The following is a 22,168-nucleotide window of genomic DNA, read 5'->3' on the forward strand; positions in this document are numbered from 1 at the left end:
TGAGGATAGCCCTGTGACCAATCATAAAGAATCAGTTATTCAAGGAAAACATTTTCTGGGCCTGATTCTCCACTTGCTCATACCAGTTTAGCTTCATAGACACCAGTAAGATTGCTCCCAATTTAGTCTTGTGTAAATGAGAGAAGGGTCATTTTGGGATGTATTAGCAGGAGGGTTGTAAGCAAGACACAAGAAGTAATTCTTCCATTCTACTCAGCACTGATAAGGCCTCAACTGGAGTATTGTTTCCAGTTCTGGGCACCACACTTCATGAAAGATGTGGCCAAATTGGAGAAAGTTCAGAGAAGAGCAACAAAAATTATTAAAGGGCTAGAAAACATGACCTGTGAGGAAAGATTAAACAAACCCATTTTTTTCCAGTCTGGAGCACAGAAGACTGAGGGGGGACATAACAGTCTTCAAGTATGTAAAAGGTTGTTATAAAGAGAAGGATGGTAAATTGTGCTCCTTAACCATTGAGGACAGGACAAGAAGTCATGGGCTTAAATTGCAACAAGGGAGATTTAGATCAGAAATTAGGAAAAGCTTCCTAACTTTAAAGGTAGTTAAGCACTGGAACAAATTACTTAGAATCTCCATTATTGGAGGTTTTAAAGAACAGTTTAGATAAACACCTGTCAGAGATGGCCTAGATAATACTCTGTCCAGCCTCTATGCATGGTGCCTTCCAGTCCTACATTTCTATGATTCTGTGGTCTTTCCCACCATTGCTAAGAACTCCAGAGCTCCAAAAGCAGAGTAGTGTAGACAATGCACCAGTAGCCACTGATGTTTTAATTGCCATGAAATATAGGCTTGCTCTGAGCAGGGTTAGATGATGTGGGGCCAGATCCTCAGCTGATGAGAGTCAGCAGAGCTCCATTGGACTTCAATGGTGCTACCTTGATTCACTGTAGCTGAGGATCTGGTCCAGAATTCCAATGTAATAATCCACTGGGAGGAAGAAGTTACTGTACACAACATGAAACAAAGGATCCTGTTTTATTAACATGAGTATCTTCCTCCAGAAGAGGCTGCCACGCAGCCCACTCAGGTTCATCCAACCAGCCACTGGCTTTATCTCGAAACATACATACCCCACGCAAAAACATTTGTTTTATTTGTAAAGCTATCAGTTGCTGCTTCTGTGGCTACATTTGCTGTTCCATGCTACACACTCATTACACTCAGCCTAAATTCCTTCTAGACTTTGTTTCCCCCCCCCACAACACTCATATTTCAAAGCACTGAACTCTTCCTCATGTCTACAGTTCGTTCTCATGTTAAGTCTTCCTGACCACGTTCATTGCACACATTTAGGTTTCCCTTCCTCCTCTCTGTATGTTTCCCTGTCTATACATATGCTTTGACAGTCTCTAGAGCAGACAAGATATCCTTGGTTTCAAAGATTTTCCCGAAGCTTTCAATATCTTTGAACACCATACAGTCCCAGGGGCCCATTCATTGCTGTAGTATCGTCACTAGTTTCTTCTGTTGCATCAAGCAGCGGAGGTGAATACCCTTCTGATTTTGAAAGGGAAACCGCAAACCCCAGTAATTAAATACGAGTCCAACACTTTCTCTTATAATATATGAAGCACGGCTTTACCACTGTTAGAATAAAGCCTGGGCTTTTCAACCAAAAAAGCTTACTATCAGCAGGTGGGATTCCTCTGTGCAGAGATATCACACAACCCTTTTTCTTCAGCAGTGAAAATGCATCTTCAAGCAACTCTACAAATTTCCTTTCATAAGAGCAGATTTTTTCAATTAATTCCTGTAGCTTAGGATCCTTGCAAGCAATACATCCTTTGAGTGATTTAAGGCACAGGTTAGAGTTGGAATTCCGTTACAGTATAGGAGTTTATAATGATTGAACATGTCCTGGCATGTTTATATTGTATACCACATACTATATGAACTATGGGAGGTTATTTTAAATTCAAACATGACTAGTGATTTTGGATGCCTAACTTGAGATACTTTACAGTAGCCTGATTTTCAGAGGGTATATGCTCAGCACCTTTAAGGAGTTTCAGGTAGGGCACACAAAAATTACAAGACATTTTTGAACATTTCAGACTATGAACAACTAGCTATTAATACACAGAGTAAGGACCATACCAATCGGCTTTAATGATTGGAGAACATTCTCATCAAATGGGCACAACTTTTCTTAACTATTCCCAGCTCATTGACTTTTCCTATAGAAAGATATTTCAGAACTAAGATAGAAAATAGGTGAAATCAATGATCCTTGTATTTCACGCCTCATCATAAACTGCCAGTGTGTAAAGTTTTATGAAACAGAAGGCCACCCAAGGATTCACATTGTCTCCTCACCCCTCAAAACAGATGACAAGGCATTGATTGACTACTGAAAGAGAGGAAATGGACAAACGTGGTAGTTCAGTATTATTTACTGGGATACCAAGCAACCTGTCACTATACATCTAGTGGCACAAGCTTTTCAGATCTCAAATTACGCAAGGGAAGGCTGGATCAGCAACTGGATTGCTCTCAGCGAGTACATTTTAGTTCTCCCTTTCTTTCAGAATTTGCTTTTTGACAGGTATCCTTTATTTCCCTGTGAACTGTCCATTTGCATTTAAAGAGGTTACTTGTACATCAAACCTTCAAAGGGGCAATGTCAAATCAAGTTCAAGCCAACATTTAGATTGTATATAAATAAATCTGTAACCAAACCTACCTGCAAATCCAATAGAAAACCTTTTTTTTTTGGAGGGGTGGAGAAGAAGGGGTTAAAATTCAATGGAAGGAGCAGTTCTTAAACAAGATTCCCTGGCACTCTTTGCAACACAAAAACGGCAGCACAGACATCTGAGTTGACTAAATTCACTTTCATTGTCCGAGCCCAGAAACGTAAGAGAGAAACAAGCACGATCAGGGAAAGATAAGTTGCACTGAAAAGAATCTCATTTTAATAAATCTGTGGTGTTATTAGTTACAGAGCAAAGAGAAGATGCCTGGTTGTGTGGTTAGGACGCCAGTCTGGCCTTCAGGAGAAGTGGGTTTAATTCTCAGTTCTGCTGTGGACTTCCTGTGTGACCTTGGGCTAATTGTTTCTTGCCTGTGTTCCCCATCTGCAAAAAAACAACTTTGGCTGGCTTGTCTTTTTTCAGCTGTAAGCTCTCTGGAGCAGGCATCATCTCTGACTATGTATGTGTACAGTGCTGAGCACAGGGAGGCTCTTATCTCCACTGGGGCCTCTAGGTGCTACTGTAATAAAATCATATTGTAAACAAATGACTGGTTGTAAGGGGGAAGTTTCTCTTTTACAAGGTTAAACTGGTGTGTTTATTCTTCCCAAACAGGTCCCTAATGTTCTTCATTGCCCACTTGATGTTCTATTTCCCAAATGGGACAAGTCAGCTGTCTCTCTCCAACACCTTTTAGCTTTTATTGTTATATTAAAAGCTAATAATACCCTTGTGAACATCTCTGTCACACTAACGCCATGTTTTTCCCAAGTCTAGCTAAATATATCAATGCTGACTGCTTAGTCCCACAGCGTGGAGTGCTATGGAAAGAGAAAGGGATGAAAGGCAGTGTGCAAAATCTGGCAATACTGGGGTGGCAGCTTGGAAAGTTGGATTTGAACTTACTGTGTAATCTTTCAAGTGAGCCAATGTCCATCGATTTCCCAGCCTAGCTACAGTGCGAGAATTGTTTTGAGACTTTTGTCTTTCTCATACTCTCATTAAACAAAGAAAGACCTCCCATCTCTTCACCTCTCCTGTCCTCCTCCCTAATAGGAAGTAGGAGTTACAGCAGTGGATCAGACTAGCAGTGTATATAGTTCAGTATCATGCCTCTGGGCTTGTCTACATGAACACTTCTTAAGTGCCCAAGTACAACAATGAAATCAAGTTAGCTTACTTGATTCTGATCATGACCAACCAGTCAGTGTGGACCAAGGAAAACCATATTCAGTATCATGTCAGTTAATCATTGTTTATCCATGATCTGTATGTCTGAGTAGTTCATATTATTCTTTCCAATGTGCATTACCTTGTATTTGTCAACAGTGAATTTCACCTGCTATTATACTGCCCTTTCACCTATAGGGATGGACAGTTACTTCCAAATTACTCTACAACAATGCAGTTAGAGTTATTTGCAGGTGTCCTAGTTGAGGCCAATGTGGAAGAGGGAGCTGAAGAGGAAAGAGCAGTGGCCTTGTGGATTGGCTCAGGAAGGGCACTTCTTCCATGTTGCCTGTATGCAAGAAGGCATGGAGACATTTATTGGGCAAATAGCACACCACGGCTATATCATTCGCAGATCAGGCCAGAGGACGATACATAAAAAGACTCAGGATGATGACTATCTAGGATCAGCATTATACATGATCCTGAAGCCAAGAACAAGAAGCATAAATGAGATATGCTAGAAGAGAGAGCCAACAAAGGGATTTGGAGAGGGGAGAGGATATGGCCAGAAGTCTAAACTGTAAACTCTCTGAGGCTGGAACTATCTTCATTGTTAGTAGTGCCTACTACAAAGAGGCCTTGATGGGGTTCGTAGGCAAAAGATGTTAGCTGTTTGCAGAAATCAGGGTGGGAGATTATGGGGGTCTGAATAGGAGTTTTAGCTTTCAGGACAAAGTAGACAGAATGTTTTGGAAGGGGAAGGAGCCAAGTTTCACAGATATACATTTTAGTTTGAGAACAATAAATTGTGCATTTCACAAACCCAATATCTTGCTATACCTGCATGCTCTAGTGCTAGCTGGTGCACATGAGGATAGAGCCCAGCCACATCTTCAACCCATCCAGATATACTTTGAGATGTGCAGAAATAGAAGGATCCCACTGCAGCTAGGGAATAGAAGCAGCTGCATGCACCTGCACTGATGTTCTGCTTGGGAGAAGTGAAGGCACCCAGCAGAGTGAGTACCATACTTTGGTGCTCAATCAAATAGCACTAGGGCAGGAGGAAGAGTCAGTGAAGATTTCACAAGATCTCACTCCTCACAGCTATAATGTTACCTTTCTTATTAACTTTTAATCAAAGGAAAATCATCCATAAATAGCAGGGAAAATGAGACAACATTTGTGGAAAGGCAACTTACAGATTCCTGCATGGTATTTCAAAGTGCTAACGCTGTGTTTGTGAGTCTTGTATGTTTGGACTTGCTCCCCAGTGTCTGCTAACCAGCACTTCACTGTCTTGTCTGCACTTCCCGAATACAAGTATCGATTCACCAGCTGAGGGGGAAAGAGAAAAGAACATCAGCAATAGCCTCCAGGGAAAATTCAGGGAATTGCACTCAAGTGATTCATCCTCAGTCACATCTTCCAACTGAAAAAAAAAAAAAGCAATTAGCTTTTAGAGGGGGGTTTCAGCTAAACAGTTCTCTCCGAGCTGAAACATAATTGCCTGATCCTGTATTCTTTGCACAGCCACATCCCTCATGGGACTTCTGGGCCCTAAAAATGGTTTCCAAATTTCAAACAAGGGAGAGATTAAGGGCCAGATTCTCTTTTGGTGAAAGTGGGCACATCTCTCTTAAAGTTAATGGAGCTGCACTAGTAGAGAGTTTGGACTAGTTTGTCAGTTTATAAAAGTATTAGACTAACAACAATTGGTAAATACATTATGAGATCACAAATTTCAAATAAAAATAAACCCTCAAAGAAAAAATCCTAAGTGACAAAAAGGCAAATTAAATAAACCAAGTCAGAGGCTAATGGGATAACAACAGACAAGGTCAGTATTTTGAAATACTGTGTTTTCTTTGAAACTGTTTTGGATGTGTGTTTCCAGTATTGTTCAATGATGCAATAACATTTTTAAAAATGCTGTTTTCAGACAGGATCCTAGAAGTGTTTCATAAATGATCTTAGCAATGTAGCAATTAAAATGGTTTCCAATATTATTTGTATTACAGCAAAACTTCCTAGACTAGAGGCTTCAGCTGAGATCAGGACTTCATTGTGCTAGTCACTGTAAATACACATAGTAGGAGACAATCCCTTACAGTCTAAACCAACAAGACAGGAAGGGCAGGATTAACTCCACCACAGAGATGGGAAACAGAAGCAAAGGGAGATTAAGTGGCTTGTGCAAGATCATGTTGTAGCAAGTCTGTGGCACAGCTGTGAATTAAACCCAGTCTTCCTGAGTCATAGTCCAGTGCCTTAGCCACAAGGCCATCTTTCCTCTCATCAGCCTTCCCTAATATGGGAAAGATCTCACTGAGTTCTTCAAACATATCAATAAGGAAAATAAACCAAGACACAACAGGCATCATTAAAATACTAAGATTGTAACCTCTTCAGAGCAAGGACTCTGGATGGGCGCTTGTCTGTAAAGCGTCTAGCATGCAGCTGCTGCTATACTAAAACAAAAAAGAAATTTCTCTTACCAAAAGTTCCAATTCAGGTGCCAGGGTAATCACAGTTTCACATATCAGGTTTTTAAGGGCTGGTAGGAACCCCCTTGGGAATGATTTAAACACGTAAAGAAAAGGGAGAAACAGGTGGCAATCAGAAAAGAACTTGCACAAGGAATAATGGCTTATTTTCCCCTATGAGCACACAGGTTAAAGGCTGCCACATCCAGAAGCAGGGCTTAAATTCAGCTGGAGCTGACTGGAGCAGAGCACCAGTAAATATTTAAAAAACTTGACTCCTGTCTGATGGTGTTACAGTTCCCAACTGGGGGTCCAGGGCCCTCTGCAGGGGCTGCAAGCTGGTTTCAGGGGGCCCCCAAACCCCCGGGCACCTCCCATGAGGAATGGGGGTGGGGGCTCTGGGAAACACTCTGTGAATATAAGCCCTGTCCAGAAGATAACCCCTTACTTGATCAAACGCTCTCTTATGTCAAGGGGAGTCCTGCATAGAGGCCGACTACACGTTATGCACTAACCCACCTTGACATGGACATCACTTTTAGGCCACATCTCTACTCCTATACAATCACCCATTCCTTCACCACAAAGTAAGTTACTTAAAACACCTCTCCCCATCCTCCACCCCCTCCACACACTCCAGATGGCTATTCAGCCCCTTTGCTCACCTCTGGATTGTGCAGATAAATTTGATGTTCTTCCTGCTCAAAATCCACTTTAGTGTCACCTTTAGAGTCATCTCTGTACCAAAGGGGTAAATCACATCTTTACTGCTTGTACAGTATGATGAGAACCTCTAACAAAGATATTTAAAGTGTTTATGATGGGGCTGTGCTGCACTGGACGAGAGTAATGGCAAACTCACACAGAAGACACATGCACAAACCCCACCGAATTCAAGAGTAACTGCTCATGCAACCGAATGCCGGCAGAACTTGGTACACAGGACCTCTTCCAAGGCCATGTCTCAGAAGCTCATAAAACACACAATTGCCCAAACACTAGGAGTTTGAAATTTCACATCTCATTAAATTTCTGATCCCTCAGCAGTGGCACTACTATTACATCTCAAGAAGGGAAGCGAGGGAGTGACCTGCTATATAAACAGAGATTTTGAGCTACACAAATAGTCTGACAGAGCTAATCTGACCCCTAACCTTAAAACCCAACCTAAGTGGGCATGAAAAACATTGTCACATTCCACTGCTAATTGGAGAAGGTTGGCTGGAGTTGGGATCCTGCTGGACTGTTCCTGACCAACTCACGGTACTTCTGTTCCAAACTTCTTACAAGCATCAAAATCTACTCAACAAGAACAAACGCTAAGTTACAGCCTCTTACAGATACATGTCGCTCTGCATTCATGGTACATTAGGTTATAGTGCTCAAGTTCTCCATTTAAACGGGTGTGAAAACATTTAAGTCAAACAAAATAACAGCTGTTATGTCCTGGTTTGCTCTCCATCATTACTTCTCTGCTAGAAATATAATGTGGCAAAAGAAGGGGACTTAGCTGGCTAGTTAATGGAACCCACGGCGTAATGGCAGTGAAAACTGTCCCTGAGAAGCCCTAGCTGTGAGATAGAGGGATGAACTCTAAGAGTCTTTGTGAACTCTAGTTCACTCTTTATTCAGTCTGTAGCCTCTGTGCCAAGAAGTGGACCAGCTGTACGGATTTATAGGCTTTTCTATGCTTTTCACAACTACAGTGTATGGGCATCACACCAATCTAATGAAGCTAGAGACCCACAATACCCATATGATATAGAAAAGTATTACCAGCCTCATTTTACAGACTGGGAAACTGAAGTATCAACACGTTAAATATTTGCCAAGGGTCACTCAGGAAGTCTGTGGCTGAATCAGGAACAAATCTCTCCAGTCCCAGTCCTTAACCATAACATAATCCTTCCACTCCTTTTACTGCTGTTTTTGCCATAGGAACTGAACTGAAGCCACCATCTCATTGCACCTAGGGCACCTGTCAGCCATCAGTTGGTGACAGCTTTCACAAACTCCCACTGGATTTGAAGCTGTAACCTATATGGCACTCTGCACCCCAAAGCACCCCATATTTACCATGGTGATGTAATTACGAGATGTTTTGTACAAAGTATGCCTTGTGAGGAATCATTCTAAAAGTCTTGATCTGCTAAAGCTAAACATTGACATCTTGTTGGATTGTATGTGCTATCATAGTATGTGAAGTTATGAAATCTTGCTATGTGTGAGTTACTAAAGTATGATGTGAAGCACCCCAAACCAGCCTTTCAGGTACAACAATGGAGTAGCCAGACACCCATCAAGGGAAGAACCCACTGACACAGGAGCCCTGCATAAGGGGGGAGGGATAGCTCAGTGGTTTGAGCATTGGCCTGCTCAAACCCAGAGTTGTGAGTTCAATCCTTGAGGGGGCTGTTTGGGGAACTGGGGCAAAAAATCTATCTGGGGATTGGTCCTACTTTGAGCAGGGCTTTGGACTAGATGACCTCCTGAGGTCCCTTCCAACTCTATGATAAGGAAGCCTCCTCCCAGGGAGCACTGAGACAATGGAGAATGTTTGGCCAACGGAGGTGGACTCCTCCCTTCCACATTTATAGACTTTCCAGCAAACTGGAAGAAACTATAAAAGACAGGGAGCAACATCTTGATTTGTCTTCACTGCCTCACAACTCAACACCTGAAAGAACCTATGGAAGACAAAGGACTTTGAAAGTGGGAGGGGAACCCAGGCTGAAAAGCAGATGCAGCCTGCACATCTAGACTCTGCAAGCCAGAGTCTGATTCAAATCCTATCCAGTTTGCATGAGACTTAGAGTGTGATTGTTTGATTTCCTAGGTAACCTGCTTTGATCTGTTTGCTATCACTTCTAAGCATTTAAAATCTATCTTTCCATAGTTAATAACCTGTTTTTATGTTTTATCTTAACTAGGGTATTTTTAAGTGAAGCATTTGGAAATCTTAGCTCTGTTAACAAAGGCTGGGGCATATCTTCCCCACAGCGAGAGGGGAACAGACTAATTAATGAGTTTGCACTGTACAGATATCTGTGCAGTGCAAGATGGTCTAATTCTGTGTTTATGCTCCAACAGGAGTGCAGTGATGGAGATCTGTGAAATTGGCTGGTGCCTCCATTGTTGGTCCATAAGTGGCTAAGGTAAAGCACTCAGGTGACTTAGTGGGGTGTGTGTTGCCACCTGCTGTCGTTTTGAGTGATAACAGGGCCCAGAAGGACTGGCTGTGTCTCGCCAGCAGAGCAGGGGGAGAGGCCAACTCAGTTGAATAGTTAGGGGAGCACAGCGGTTCCAACAACTTCCAGGCTTCACCCTGGGGATACATCCCATTATAACCTAGATCCACCTTTCGTACTTGTGTGGCGCCCATCTGTTTACTATCTGAGTGTCTTTCAACAGTCCTGTGAGGCAAGGAATTAATAATATACCCATTTTATAGATGGGGAATTAGGGAAGAAAAATGAGATGATATGCCCAAGATCATACAGGAAGTTTATGGTGAAGCAGGGAATTGAACATGGGTCTCAAATCTCAGGCTAGTGCCCTAACCACTAGACAATTCTTCCTAGATGTGAAAGATTCCATATATCATTACCAACTCTTGACTTATCCAATCCTGTTCTTTTATTAAAACAAAATCTATTTTCATACAAAAACAAACTATACAGACCAAAGAGAGTGAACATTAGGGTGACCAGATGTCCCCAGTTTACAAGGACAGTCTTGATATTTGGGGCTTTTTCTTATATAGGCACCTATTACCTCCCACCACCGTCCCGATTTTTCATACTTGCTGTCCGGTCATGCTAATGAACTTTCTAGTTGAGTAAGGCCTCACCCATTTGTTTTTCAGAGCAATATTTGTTCATAGGGTATAAAATATGAAATAAAATACTTTAGGCAATCCCCTAAAAATTAATTTGGCTAATGAAATAGAAAAATGACTGCAATCTCAGGCTTGAGATATGCATTGTATGATATAGACTATGAAGTACGCAAAATCCTAAATTAGGTCCTCACTACAAAATGTCAAATATTATAATTTTTAATTTATAATTGTTTCATTACAAAGATACAGATGCCTTATGCTGACAAGAGTGCAAATTAATTTTCTGTGATTTAGGTGAGGGAGGGGAAAAAACCAAAAACTTTACACAACAGCTTTTTTAAATATACCCAGGTCTGTCAACTCCTGATTTATAAGTGATCAGAAGATACAATTACAAATTCTAATCTGCCACTGGCCTGGAGAAGCAGTGATATCCTCAAAGCAGTACTTTCCTTGGCTGACTTTAGAGAAGCTTTGTTCGCTTTGGCCGATTTTCCAAGAGAGCTCCTGTTGAGGAAAAACATGGCAAACCACAGAGACTTCTAATAGATAGAGAGCACCGGCTGAGAGTTGCAGATCCAATATCAATGAGAAAAGTAGACACTGAAGTGCCTAATTCAAAGGGGTCTAAACATTTGAAAGCTAATTAGCTAAAAAAAGGAGATGGCAACCAGCTGCCAGGTTTTAAAGCCTTATTTAGAAATGAATTATATGGAGTGGCTATCACTGAACAGCTGCCCAGAACTCCGACCTGTTCATTCGCCCCATTGCTGAGAGAGGCTTCTCCTTTGCACTCTGTGCCAGCTGAAACATTAGCTCTCACCTACCACAGAAGAATAGAACAAATCTGAATATTCAGGCCACACCATTTGAGATATGCTATTGCATGAGAAATTTCAGGCAGACCAGTTTACCACTAGCAAAATTAGGGCAGGAGCAAAACAGATCATAATAGTAAAATTGTTACGGCTTTAGCTATGGTGAGGTCAACTTCCGAGTGGCTCTGCTCTTGGTTGAGCCTCTAAAACACTACTTTAATACAAACACTACATGAATAGCAATGTTCCCATCCAGGCAGCTCTCAAGACTGAAGTGGCCAGTAATGGCTTAATGCTCAGCAGTCTGGTGGATCTGAATATGCACAGCAGCTCAAGATTTCCCTTCTCTTTGTATGACGGCCAAAAAGATCTGCAATACAACTGCCTGGTTGGTACTTATGCTAAGGCTCAGAGACATGCACTTTCCTGTCACGGGTACATCTCTGCCAGATATCAGAGGGGTAGCCGTGTTCGTCTGGATCTGAAAAAGCAACAGAGTCCCGTGGCACCTTACAGACCAACAGACGTATTGGAGCATGAGCTTTCGTGAGTGAATACCCACTTCGTCAGACACTTGTAATGGAAATTTCCAGAGGCAGGTATAAATATGCAGGCCAGAATCAGTCTGGAGATAACGAGGTTAGTTCAATCAGGGAGGATGAGGCCCTCTTCTAGCAATTGAGGTGTGAACACCAAGGGAGGAGAAACTGGTTTTGTAGTTGGCAAGCCATTCAGAGTCTTTGTTTAATCCTGAGCTGATGGTGTCAAATTTGCAAATGAACTGAAGCTCAGCAGTTTCTTTTCAGCCAAGGAGAACAAGTTCACTTCTCAGCCTTTCAATCAGATCTGGACAAACATTATTTGTGTCAGTGCATCCATGCACATTCCCAGCCACTCCTGTGTCTCTTCGCTTACCAAATTCCCAATTATCTACTTATTCACCACATCACTGGGCTGCATTCCCACAACTTTTCAGCAGGAGACTCATTTAAACTGAGCTTGCTAAATACAGAATCACTAATGGGACCAGTTCCTGAGGACCAATTATACGAGCTTTCAGCTGAGCTGGCCTTTCAAGATCCTATTCCAACCACATTCATTTTAATGAGCAAAAAAAAAAAAAAAATCTGCAGACAAGAGGTTGTTTTCTGACAATAAGACCATAGTTGTTATGCTGGCTGGATTCTCAGAAAACAAACAAACAGTCCAACTCCTCCACTGCAGCTTGATCTCTTGGATTGGTGCTGAAACTACATTTCTCTAGTACCCCTCAGGTACTGTACAAAAGTACATTACACAGATTTATATGTGCATCACCTGACTAGTTATAAATACTGAGGCAAATTACAAGGTTTAAGAACATTTCAAATCCAGTTAACAACTGGAACAGGACAAGTCATTCCTCCTCTTGTGATCACACTGCATCAGGAAATGGAGTGCAAGTGACAATTTAGTAGGTGGCACTGCTCCATCCCCTGAGTACTAAAATTCAATACATCTTTAGGGCGACTTGTCCTAATAAAGGTGCCGTATTTTGGAAGAGACCCAAAGCTAAGCCCCTGCCTGTTTTTGGTCATGTTGCACTTTACACCACAGTAGGAATGTTTCCTTTCGCTTCCAAACTAAATCTCAAACTGGATAACTTCATTCTGCTAACCTATGTTCCTCATAAGAACATAGGAGATGCCATACTGGTCAGACCCAATGGTCTATCTAGCCCAATATCCCATCTCCAACAGTAGCCAGCACCAAAGCTTCAGGGAGAGTGTACACAACAGGGCAATTTTGGACTGATCCACCCATCTTTCAGTTCTGGCTTCTGTCAGCCAGAAGTTTAGGGTCACCTCAAGCATGGGGTTGAATCCCTGACCACCTTGGCTAATAGCCATTAATAGACCTATCAGCAATGAACATGTCTAGTTCTTTTTCTAACCCAGCTATACTTTTGGCCATCACAACATCCATGGACATGAGTTCCACCAGCTAATTTTGCATTGTGTGAAAAAATATTTCCTCTTGTTTGTATTAAACCTGCTGCCTATTAATTTCATTGGGTGACCCTTGGTTTGCATATTGTGAGAAAGGGTAAATAATACTTCTCTGTTCACTTTCTCCACACCATTCATGATTTTATAGACCCCCCTCCCCCCCGTTATCTATTTTCTAAGCTGAACAAACCTAATCTTTTTAGTCTCTCCTCAGATAAAAGCCATTCCATATCATTGATCGTTTTTGTGGCCCTTCTCTCAACCTTTTCCAGTTCTACTATATCCTTTTTGAGACGGGGCAATCAGAACTGGACACAGCATTGCAGGTGTGGACTCACCATGGATTTATATAGTGGTATTATGATATTTTCCATCTTGTTATCTATCCCCTTCCTAATAATTCCTGCCCTACTGTTAGCCCTTTTGGCCCCCACTGCACACTGAACTGAAGGTTTCAAAGAACTATCCACAGTGACTCCAAGATCTTTCTCGCATGGTAAAAGCTAACCCATCATTTTTATATATATTACTGTAGTTGGATTTATTTTTTCTCCATTGTGCATTACTTTGTCCTTATCAACATTGAATTTCATCTGCCATTTTCTTGCCCAGTCACCCAGTTTTGAGATCCTCCTGTAACTCTTCACAGTCTGCTTTGGACTTAACTATCTTGACTAGTTCTGTATCATCTGCAAACTTTGCCACCTCACTGTTCACTCCCTTTTCCTGATAATTAGAGAATATACTGAACAGCACAGGTCCCAGTATAGATCCTTGGGAAACCCTACTGTTTACTTCTCTGCATTGTGAAAATTGACCATTTATTCCTACCCTTAGTTTATCACCTTTCAGACAATTACTGATCCATGAAAAGACCTTCCCTGTTGGCCCACAATGACTTAGTTTCCTTAATTGACTTTGATGAAGAACTTTGTCACACACTTTCTAAAAATTCAAGTACAGTATATCAACTGGATCACCCTTGTTCACATGCTTGTTGACCCCCTCAAAGAATTCTAGGAGATTGGTGAGGCATGATTTCCCTTTATAAAAGCCAGGTGGCATTCTTTTGGTCCTCTTACTGTCTTTTCTGATTTGTGGTATACATTTAGTCTGAGCCTCTGTTAGGGTTTTTTAAGTAGTCCAGCATGCTGCCTGCAGGCATTTAACCCTTGTGGCAACACCTTCTAATTTCCATATAACAAGCATATTCATTTTTGTGTAGTTTCCCTTTTTAAAATTAAATGTTACCTTGACAGGTTTTTTTGTATTATCACCCCTCCAAAGATATTAAATTTAATTACATTATGGTCACTATTACTGAGCAGTTCAGCTATACTGATCAGATCCTGTGCTCCATTTAGGTGTAAATCAAGAATTGCCTCTTCCTTTGTGGGTTCCAGAACTAGCTGCACCAAGAAACACTCATTTATGAGGTCTAGAAATTTTATCTGCATTATGTCCTGAGGTGAGGATAGTTGAAGTCACCTATTATTATTGTAATTTCTGCTTTTGTAGCCTGTCTAACCTCCCTTGGCATTTCACAGTCATGGATACCATCCTGGTCAGGCGCTCAGTAGTATATTGCTACTGCTATACTGTTTCTAGTCAAGTATGGAATTTTTCTATCCATAGATATCCTATGGCACAGTTTGTTTCATTTAAGATTTTTACCTGGGCTGTCAATTAATCACAATTAACTCACGTGATTAACTAAAAAAAATTAATCACAATTAAAAAAATAATTACAATTAACTGCAGTTTTAATCACATGGTTAAACAATAGAATACAATTGAAATTTATGAAATATTTTGGATTTTTTCCTACATTTTCCATATACACTGTATTCTGTGTTGTAATTGAAATCAAAGTGTATATTATTTTAACTACAAATATTTGCACTGTAAAAATGATAAACAAAAGAAATAATATTTTTAATTCACCTTTGTAGTGCAATCTCTTTGTCATGAAAGTGCAACTTACAAAGGTAGATTTTTTTTTGTTATATAACAGCACTCAAAAATTAAAAACAGTGTAAAACTTTGGAGCCTACAAGTCCACTCAGTCCTATTTCTTGTTTAGCCAATTGCTCAGAAAAACAAGTTTGTTTACATTTACAGGAGATAGTGCTGCCTTCTTCTTATTTACAATGTTACCAGAAAGTGAGAAAAGGCATTTGCATGGTACTTTTGTAGCTAATACTACAAGGTATTTACATGCCAGATATGCTAAATATTCGTATGCCCTTTCATGCTTTGGCCACCGTTCCAGAGGACATGCTTCCATGTTGATGATGCTTGTTAAAAAAAATAACTTGTTAATTAAGTTTGTGACTGGACATCTTGGGGGAGAACTGTATGTCTCCTGCTCTGTTTTACTTGCATTCTGCCATATATTTCATGTTATCGCAGTCTCGGATGATGACCCAGCACATGTGCATTTTAAGAACACTTTCACTGCAGATTTGACAAAACACAAATAAGGTACCAATGTGAGATTTCTAAAGATAGCTACAGCACTCGATCCAAGGTTTAAGAATCTGAAGTGCCTTTCAAATCTGAGAGGGATGAGGTGTGGAGCATGCTTTCAGAAGTCTTAAAAGAGCAATATTCTGATGCAGAAACTTAAAATCAAATATAAAATATAAAGTGAGCACTGCACACTTTGTATTCTGTGTTAATTAAAATCAATATATTTAAAAATGTAGAAAACACCCAAAAATATTTAAATAAATGGTATTCTATTATTGTTTAACCGTGCAATTTTTTTAATCACTGGACACCTCTAATTTTTACTTTATCTGACTCTATGCTTTCTTTCACATATAATGCCACTCCTCCGCCAGAGTAACCTCCTCTCGCAGTGTCATTTTGACAAATACCCCCAGAGTCTGTACATCAGTAGTAGATGAAGCAATCTCTGGGGACAGTTGGTAGAACACCTTGGAAATTCTCAGGTTAAGAGGTACTGTATATATTTAGGGAAGGTTGTCCAAACGGTTGTGGTAAGGAAAGCATGTATTTGGTTATGAATGGAAAATGTTCCCTTAGCCATGCCCTGACATTTTTAAATGTATAGGTCTGAATCAACTGCATCGCTACATCCTTCCCAACCATCTCCAAGAAGCTGCTGTACCTTCCCTGATGCAGCCGCCATGCTGGTTGTTTGTTGCATTGCAGGGAGAGGACAGAGTGAGTGGCTCTAGCTGCTCCACAACCTGGTTAGGTAACAGGCAATGGAAGTCTCAGAGGGAGCAGGTTGGAAGCTTGACTGGCTCTGCCTATTCCAATGGGAGCACCTAGCAAAGGACAGCCCAAGAAGGGGGCGGGGGGAGAAAACCTAAGAACCAACCACCACTCATGGCTCCCTGATTCTACCCCCAGAACAGCCTGGAGGCTACTCTAGCTTGTGCCAGCTGGCAGGGATACTCAAGAGACCACATGCCAACTGAGGAAATCCAGAACACAGCCCAATCCTGCCACTTCACTGTCCCCACTCCCCCCAATATGTCTTTTGAACCTGGAGCCACAGGAAATGAAGTATAAAACCAGGGTATCCCAGCTGTATTCCCACCAGACACTGCCCCCCCATATGCCAGGGGAATCTTGCAGATGGTTTCTGCTCCCTTTTCACCACCAGAAAAATGCAAAGGAAATAAGACAGAAAAATCAGCCCCAAACTAATCACTGTGACCCCTTTGCTCTTTCTGAAACAATATATCTGGCCCTCAGATTGGAGAGATCTGACACCACTGATTTATGGTACTCTAAGGCAGGGCCTATGCATGTAGCGCTGCCTATAGTTAAAACTACCTAACACTTTTCATTACAGTCCATTTTCATTTGCTTACAACTTTGCCGAACTTTAACCATTTGGACTGATATTTTCCAGGCTTGGTTTCTGCCTCAGGCCACAGATTTTTGCAAAGTTTCAGCAAAAGCAGTTTAGTTACTTTTGAGAACAAGACTCAGGAAAAGTAGGTTTCTTGAAGAGCTGTAGGGTGAAAACCTGGCTCCACTGAAGTCAATGGCATAAATCTCACTGAAAGAAACAGGGCCAGAAATTTACCCTACTTCTTATGGGGTCTGAAGCAGGAATTAAGCATATGTTACATTTTAGAATCATTTTATTTTCCCTGCTTATTTTTGCCTTCTGATGATACCTTTAAGAGTAGTAATTGGCTACTAGAGCATCCTCAAAACATGCTACTATAATAGCAGCACAGAGGGAGCAGAGAAACAACCCAAAAAATGTATCCAAACAAAACAGAGGTTATTTGGTGGCTGCATAATTCAGCTTTAAATTTTCCCTCTAAGACAGAGGGACACTAAAATTCCCATATTACAGTAGGCATTTGGCCTGTAGAAACTAGCAGCAACTATTTTCTTTACAAAACAATGGCAACACTTATTAAACTGCCACTAATATATTTTTCCCCTGCAAAGGAGCAGCAGTCATTTTACACACCAGTAAACAAGGAGAGCGTTGACTGCATGTGTTTTCCCCTGGAAGCTAACACAATACATCTATTTAAAAGCATTTGGGCTTGAAATCCCTGAAGTTACGGCCACTAGTGCATGGAATTTCTAAAAATATCCTCTTAAAAATGACCTGTTATCTCAACTACATACTCGGAAGAGAGGACCAATTTTATCCAAGTCTCCTCGTACCAGATGTCCCCCAGCTCTGCCATTTCACAGCCGGGGTGGGGGTGGGGGGTTGGAATTTGCCACAGAAACAGTGAAATATAGACAGCAAGAGGTACAAATGAAATAGGATTTTGCTAAAAACTACACCATATCTTTTCTCCTTTACCATTTCCTGGTTTTCATCTATCAGTGTGATCAAGTCCTCAGACCGCTATCCCTTCCTACTTTTCCACGTGCACACCAATGATACTGCCAAGAATGACCTTGAACAGGTCATTGCAGACTACGTAGCTCTGGAAAGAAGGATAAAGGAGTTTGAGGCACAAGTCATGTTCTCATTCATCCTCCGTGTTGAAGGATAAGGCCCAGGTAGGGACCATCGAATTGTGGAGGTAAATGCATAGCTAAGCAGGTGGTGTCAGAGAGAGGGCTTTGGATTCTTCTTCCTGGAACAACATTCCATGGTCGAAAGATTGCTAGGAAGAGATGGGATCCACCTAACGAAAAGAGGGAAGAGCATCTTCGCAGGCAGGCTTGCTAACCTAGTGAGGATGGTTTTAAACTAGGTTCAATGGAGTGTGGTAACCTAAGCCTTGAGGTAAGTGGGTAAGTGGGATACCGGGAGGAAACAAGAAGGGTGGACCAGGGGAGGCCTCCTGATTCATACTGAGAGAGGGCAATTGGCTAGTTATTTTAGGGACCTGTACATGAACGCAAGAAGCCTGGGAAACAAGCAGGAAGAATTGGAAGTCCTGGCCGTCAAGGAGCTATGATGTGATTGGAATAACAGAGACTTGGTGGGGTAACTCACATGACTGGAGCACTGTCATAGATGGGTATAAACTGTTCAGGAAGGACAGGTACGGAAGGAAAAGTGGAGGAGTTGCAGTGTATGTAAGAGGGCAGTGTTATTGCTCAGAGCTCCAGGATGAAACTGGAGAAAAGTCTGTTATCTTTGGGTTAAGTTTAGAGGTGAGAGCAACAAGGGTGATATTGTGGTGGGTGCCTGCTATAGACCACCAGACCAGGAGGTGGAGGTAGATGAGGCTGTCTTCAGATAACTAACTAACAGAAGTTTCCAGATCACAGGCCCTGGTTCTCATGGGGACTTCAATCACCCTGACATCTGCTGGGAGAGCAATACAGCAGTTCACAGACAAGCCAGAAGTTTTTGGAGCGTGCTGGGGACAACTTCCGGGTGCAAGTGCTGGAGGAATCAACTAGGGGCCATGCTCCTATTGACCTGATGCTCACAAACAGGGAAGAATTGGTAGTGGAAGTAGAAGTGGGTGGCAACCTGGGCAGCAGTGACCATGAGATGGTCGAGTTCAGGATCCTGACAAAAGGAAGAAAGCAGAGCAGCAGAATATGGACCCTGGACTTGAGAAAAGCAGACTTTGACTCCCTCAGGAAACTGATGGGCAGGATCCCCTGGGAGGCTAATATGAGGGGGAAAGGAGTCCAGGAGAGTTGGCTGTATTTTAAAGAAGCCTTATTGAGGGCAAACCATTCTGACGTGCAGAAAGAATAGCAAATATGGCAAGCGACCAGCCTGGCTTAACAGAGGCCACGTCTATACGACGCGCCGTATCGGCGCATTACAATCGATTGCTCGGGGATCGATATATCGCGTCTCATCTAGACGCGATATATCGATCCCTGAGCGTGCTTACATCGATTCCGGAACTCCACCAAAACCAACAGAGTTCCGGAATCGACATGGCGAGCCGCGCACATCGATCCCGCGCAGTGAAGACGGGTGAGTACATCGATTTTAGATAATCGATTTCAGCTACGCTATTCTCGTAGCTGAAATTGCGTATCTAAAATCGACTTTCGCGCTTCGTGTAGACCTGGCCAGAGAAATCTTCAGTGAGCTTAAACACAAAAAGGAAGCTTACAAGAAGTGGAAACTTGGACAGACGACTAAGGAGGAGTATAAAAATATTGTTCTAGTGTGCATGGGTGTAACCAGGAAGACCAAAGCACACAATTGGAGTTGCAGCTAGCAAGGGACGTGAAGGGTAACAAGGGTTTCTACAAGTATGTTAACAACAAGAAGGTGGCCATGGAAAGTTTGAGACCCTTAATGAATGGGGGAGGCAACCTAGTGACAAATGACGTGGAAAAAGCTGAAGTACTCAATGTTTTTTTTACCTCGGTCTTCATAGACAAGGTCAGCTCCCAGACTGCTGCACTGGGCAGCATAGTATGAGGTGGAGGTGAAAGAACTATTTAGAAAAACTGGACGTGAACAAGTCCATGGGTCTGGATCTAATGCATCCAAGGGTGCAGAAGGAGTTGGCTGATGTGATTGCAGAGCCATTGGCCACTATCATTGAAACCTCATGGTGATCAGAGGAGGTCCTGGGTGATTAGAAAAAAAATGCAAATATAGTGCCCATCTTTAAAAAAGGAAAGAAGGAGAATCCAGGGAACTACAGACCGGTCAACCTCACCTCAGTCCCTGGAAAGATCATGGAACAGTCCTCAAGGAATCCACTTTGAAGCACTTGGAGGAGAGGAAGGTGATCAGGAACAGTCAGCATGGATTCAGCAAGGGCAAGTCATGCCTGACCAACTTCATTGCCTTCTATGTTGAGATAACTGGCTCTGTGGATTATGGGGGAAGCGGTGGACATGACATACTTTGGCTTTAGCAAATCTTTTGATATGGTCTCCCACAGTATTCTTGGCAGCAAGTTAAAGAAGTATGGATTGGATGAATGGACTACAAGGTTGACAGAAAGCTGGCTAGATCATCGGGCTCAACAGGTAGTGATCAATGGTTCGATGTCTAGTTGGCAGCTGGTATCAAGCGGAGTGCCCCAGGGGTCAATCCTGGGGCCAGTTTTGTTCAATATCTTCATTAATGATCTGGATGAGGGGATGGATTGCACCCTCAGCAAGTTTGTGGATGACATTAAGCTGGGGGGAAGGTAGATATGCTGGAGGGTAAGGTCCAAGTTGCTCGGGGAGGGGGCAGAAGCCTTGAAGAGGCTGGGGCAGGGGCTCGGTGGAAGGGGTGGAATGGGGGCGGGGTGGAGCAGTGGCAGGAAGAGGTGGGGCTGGGGCCAGGTCACATGCTGCTGCCAGCGCCAGGCCCTCCGCTAACCCTGCAGGCCACCCTGGACTCTGCACCCCCCTGAAGCACGGGCCTCCCCAAAGCATGGGCCCGGGGAAGTTGCCCCAGTCCTCCTATGAACGGGACAGCTCTGAAAATATAAGCCCAAACATTGGTGGAGCACGGGCACCACAGGTCGACATAACTCATTGTCTATGACTACAGAAAGGATGTGGACAAATTGGAGGGAGTCCAGCAAAGAGCAATAAAAATAATCAGGGGGCTGGGGCACATGACCTACGAGGAGAGGCTGAGGGAACTGGGATTATTTAGTCTGCAGATGAGAAGAGTGAGTGGGGATTTGATAGCAGCCTTCAACTACCTGAAGGGGGGGTTTCAAAGAGGAAGGAGCCAGGCTGTTCTCAGTGGTGTCAGATGACAGAACAAGGAGTAATGGTCTCAAGTTGCAGTGGGGGAGGTCTAGGTTGGATATTACGAAAAACTATTTCAGCAGGAGGGTGGTGAAGCACTGGAATGGGTGGTGGGATCTCCATCCTTAGAGGTTTTTAAGGCCCGGCTTGACAAAGCCCTAGCTGGGATGATTTAACTGGTGTTGGTCCTGCTTTGAGCAGGGGATTGGACCAGATGACCTCCTGAGGTCTCTTCCAACCCTGATATTCTATGATTCTAACTCACATGAATTCCAGGCTCAGAGAGGATCTAGGTAACAGATCCAGAAAAATTAGACCTGCTTCGCCTTTAGCCATACAGAAGCTACTGGAAAGCCACAGGAAAGACAGAACAGCTTCTGTGGAAGAGGAGTTGTTTCAAGGTTACAGAATGCCATTGTTTCTATTACTATTTATATTTTAAAGCCTGGCCAGAGACAGACCCATCTCCCCCAAGTTAAAATTATGCTCTCACCCCATTTGCTAAACAAAAATATTACATTAAGAGTTAAAAATGGATCTGATAAGAAGCTCCCTGTTATCTTTCATAGAAGTCTAAGATTGGAGGGGACTTCCTGGGTCATCAAATCCAGCTGCCTGGTACTGGAGCCAGCCCTGTCATATAATCAATCCCATTCATAAATTTATCAACCAGTTAGGCTGATTGCCACTGTCACTCGTATTGAAGGCTGTTCCAGAACCTCACTCCTCTGATGTTTACAAACCTTCTTCTAATTTCTAGCCTAAATTTATTCATGGCCAGTTTATACCCATTTGTTCTTGTGCTAACTTTGTCCTTTAGCTTAAATAGCTCTTCATCCTCCCTAGTATTTATCCCTCTGAGGTATCTAGAAAGCAATCATATCCCCTCTGATCCTTCATTTTGTGGAGCTAAACAGGCCAAGCTCTTTTAGTCTCCTCTCATAAGATAGGTTCCCCATTCCCTTGATCATTCCCTTGATCATCCGACTAGCCCATC

The 22,168-nt window shown here is 42.4% G+C and overlaps 1 protein-coding gene across 4 annotated transcripts in view; it reads right to left on the minus strand.

Moving 5' to 3' along the window:
- Positions 1-22,168, minus strand: part of WDR86 (WD repeat domain 86) — a 38,560-nt gene that overhangs the window by 4,225 nt on the left and 12,167 nt on the right. For all 4 annotated transcript variants that reach the window (XM_075062181.1, XM_075062180.1, XM_032778613.2 and 1 more), the window contains exon 5: positions 5,096-5,231. In XM_075062181.1, coding sequence (XP_074918282.1) covers positions 5,096-5,231 — 136 coding nt within the window. The remainder of the gene's footprint in view (positions 1-5,095; positions 5,232-22,168) is intronic.

This window comes from Chelonoidis abingdonii, chromosome 2 (genome assembly GCF_003597395.2).
Source record: "Chelonoidis abingdonii isolate Lonesome George chromosome 2, CheloAbing_2.0, whole genome shotgun sequence".
Classification (NCBI taxonomy): Eukaryota; Metazoa; Chordata; order Testudines; family Testudinidae; genus Chelonoidis; species Chelonoidis abingdonii.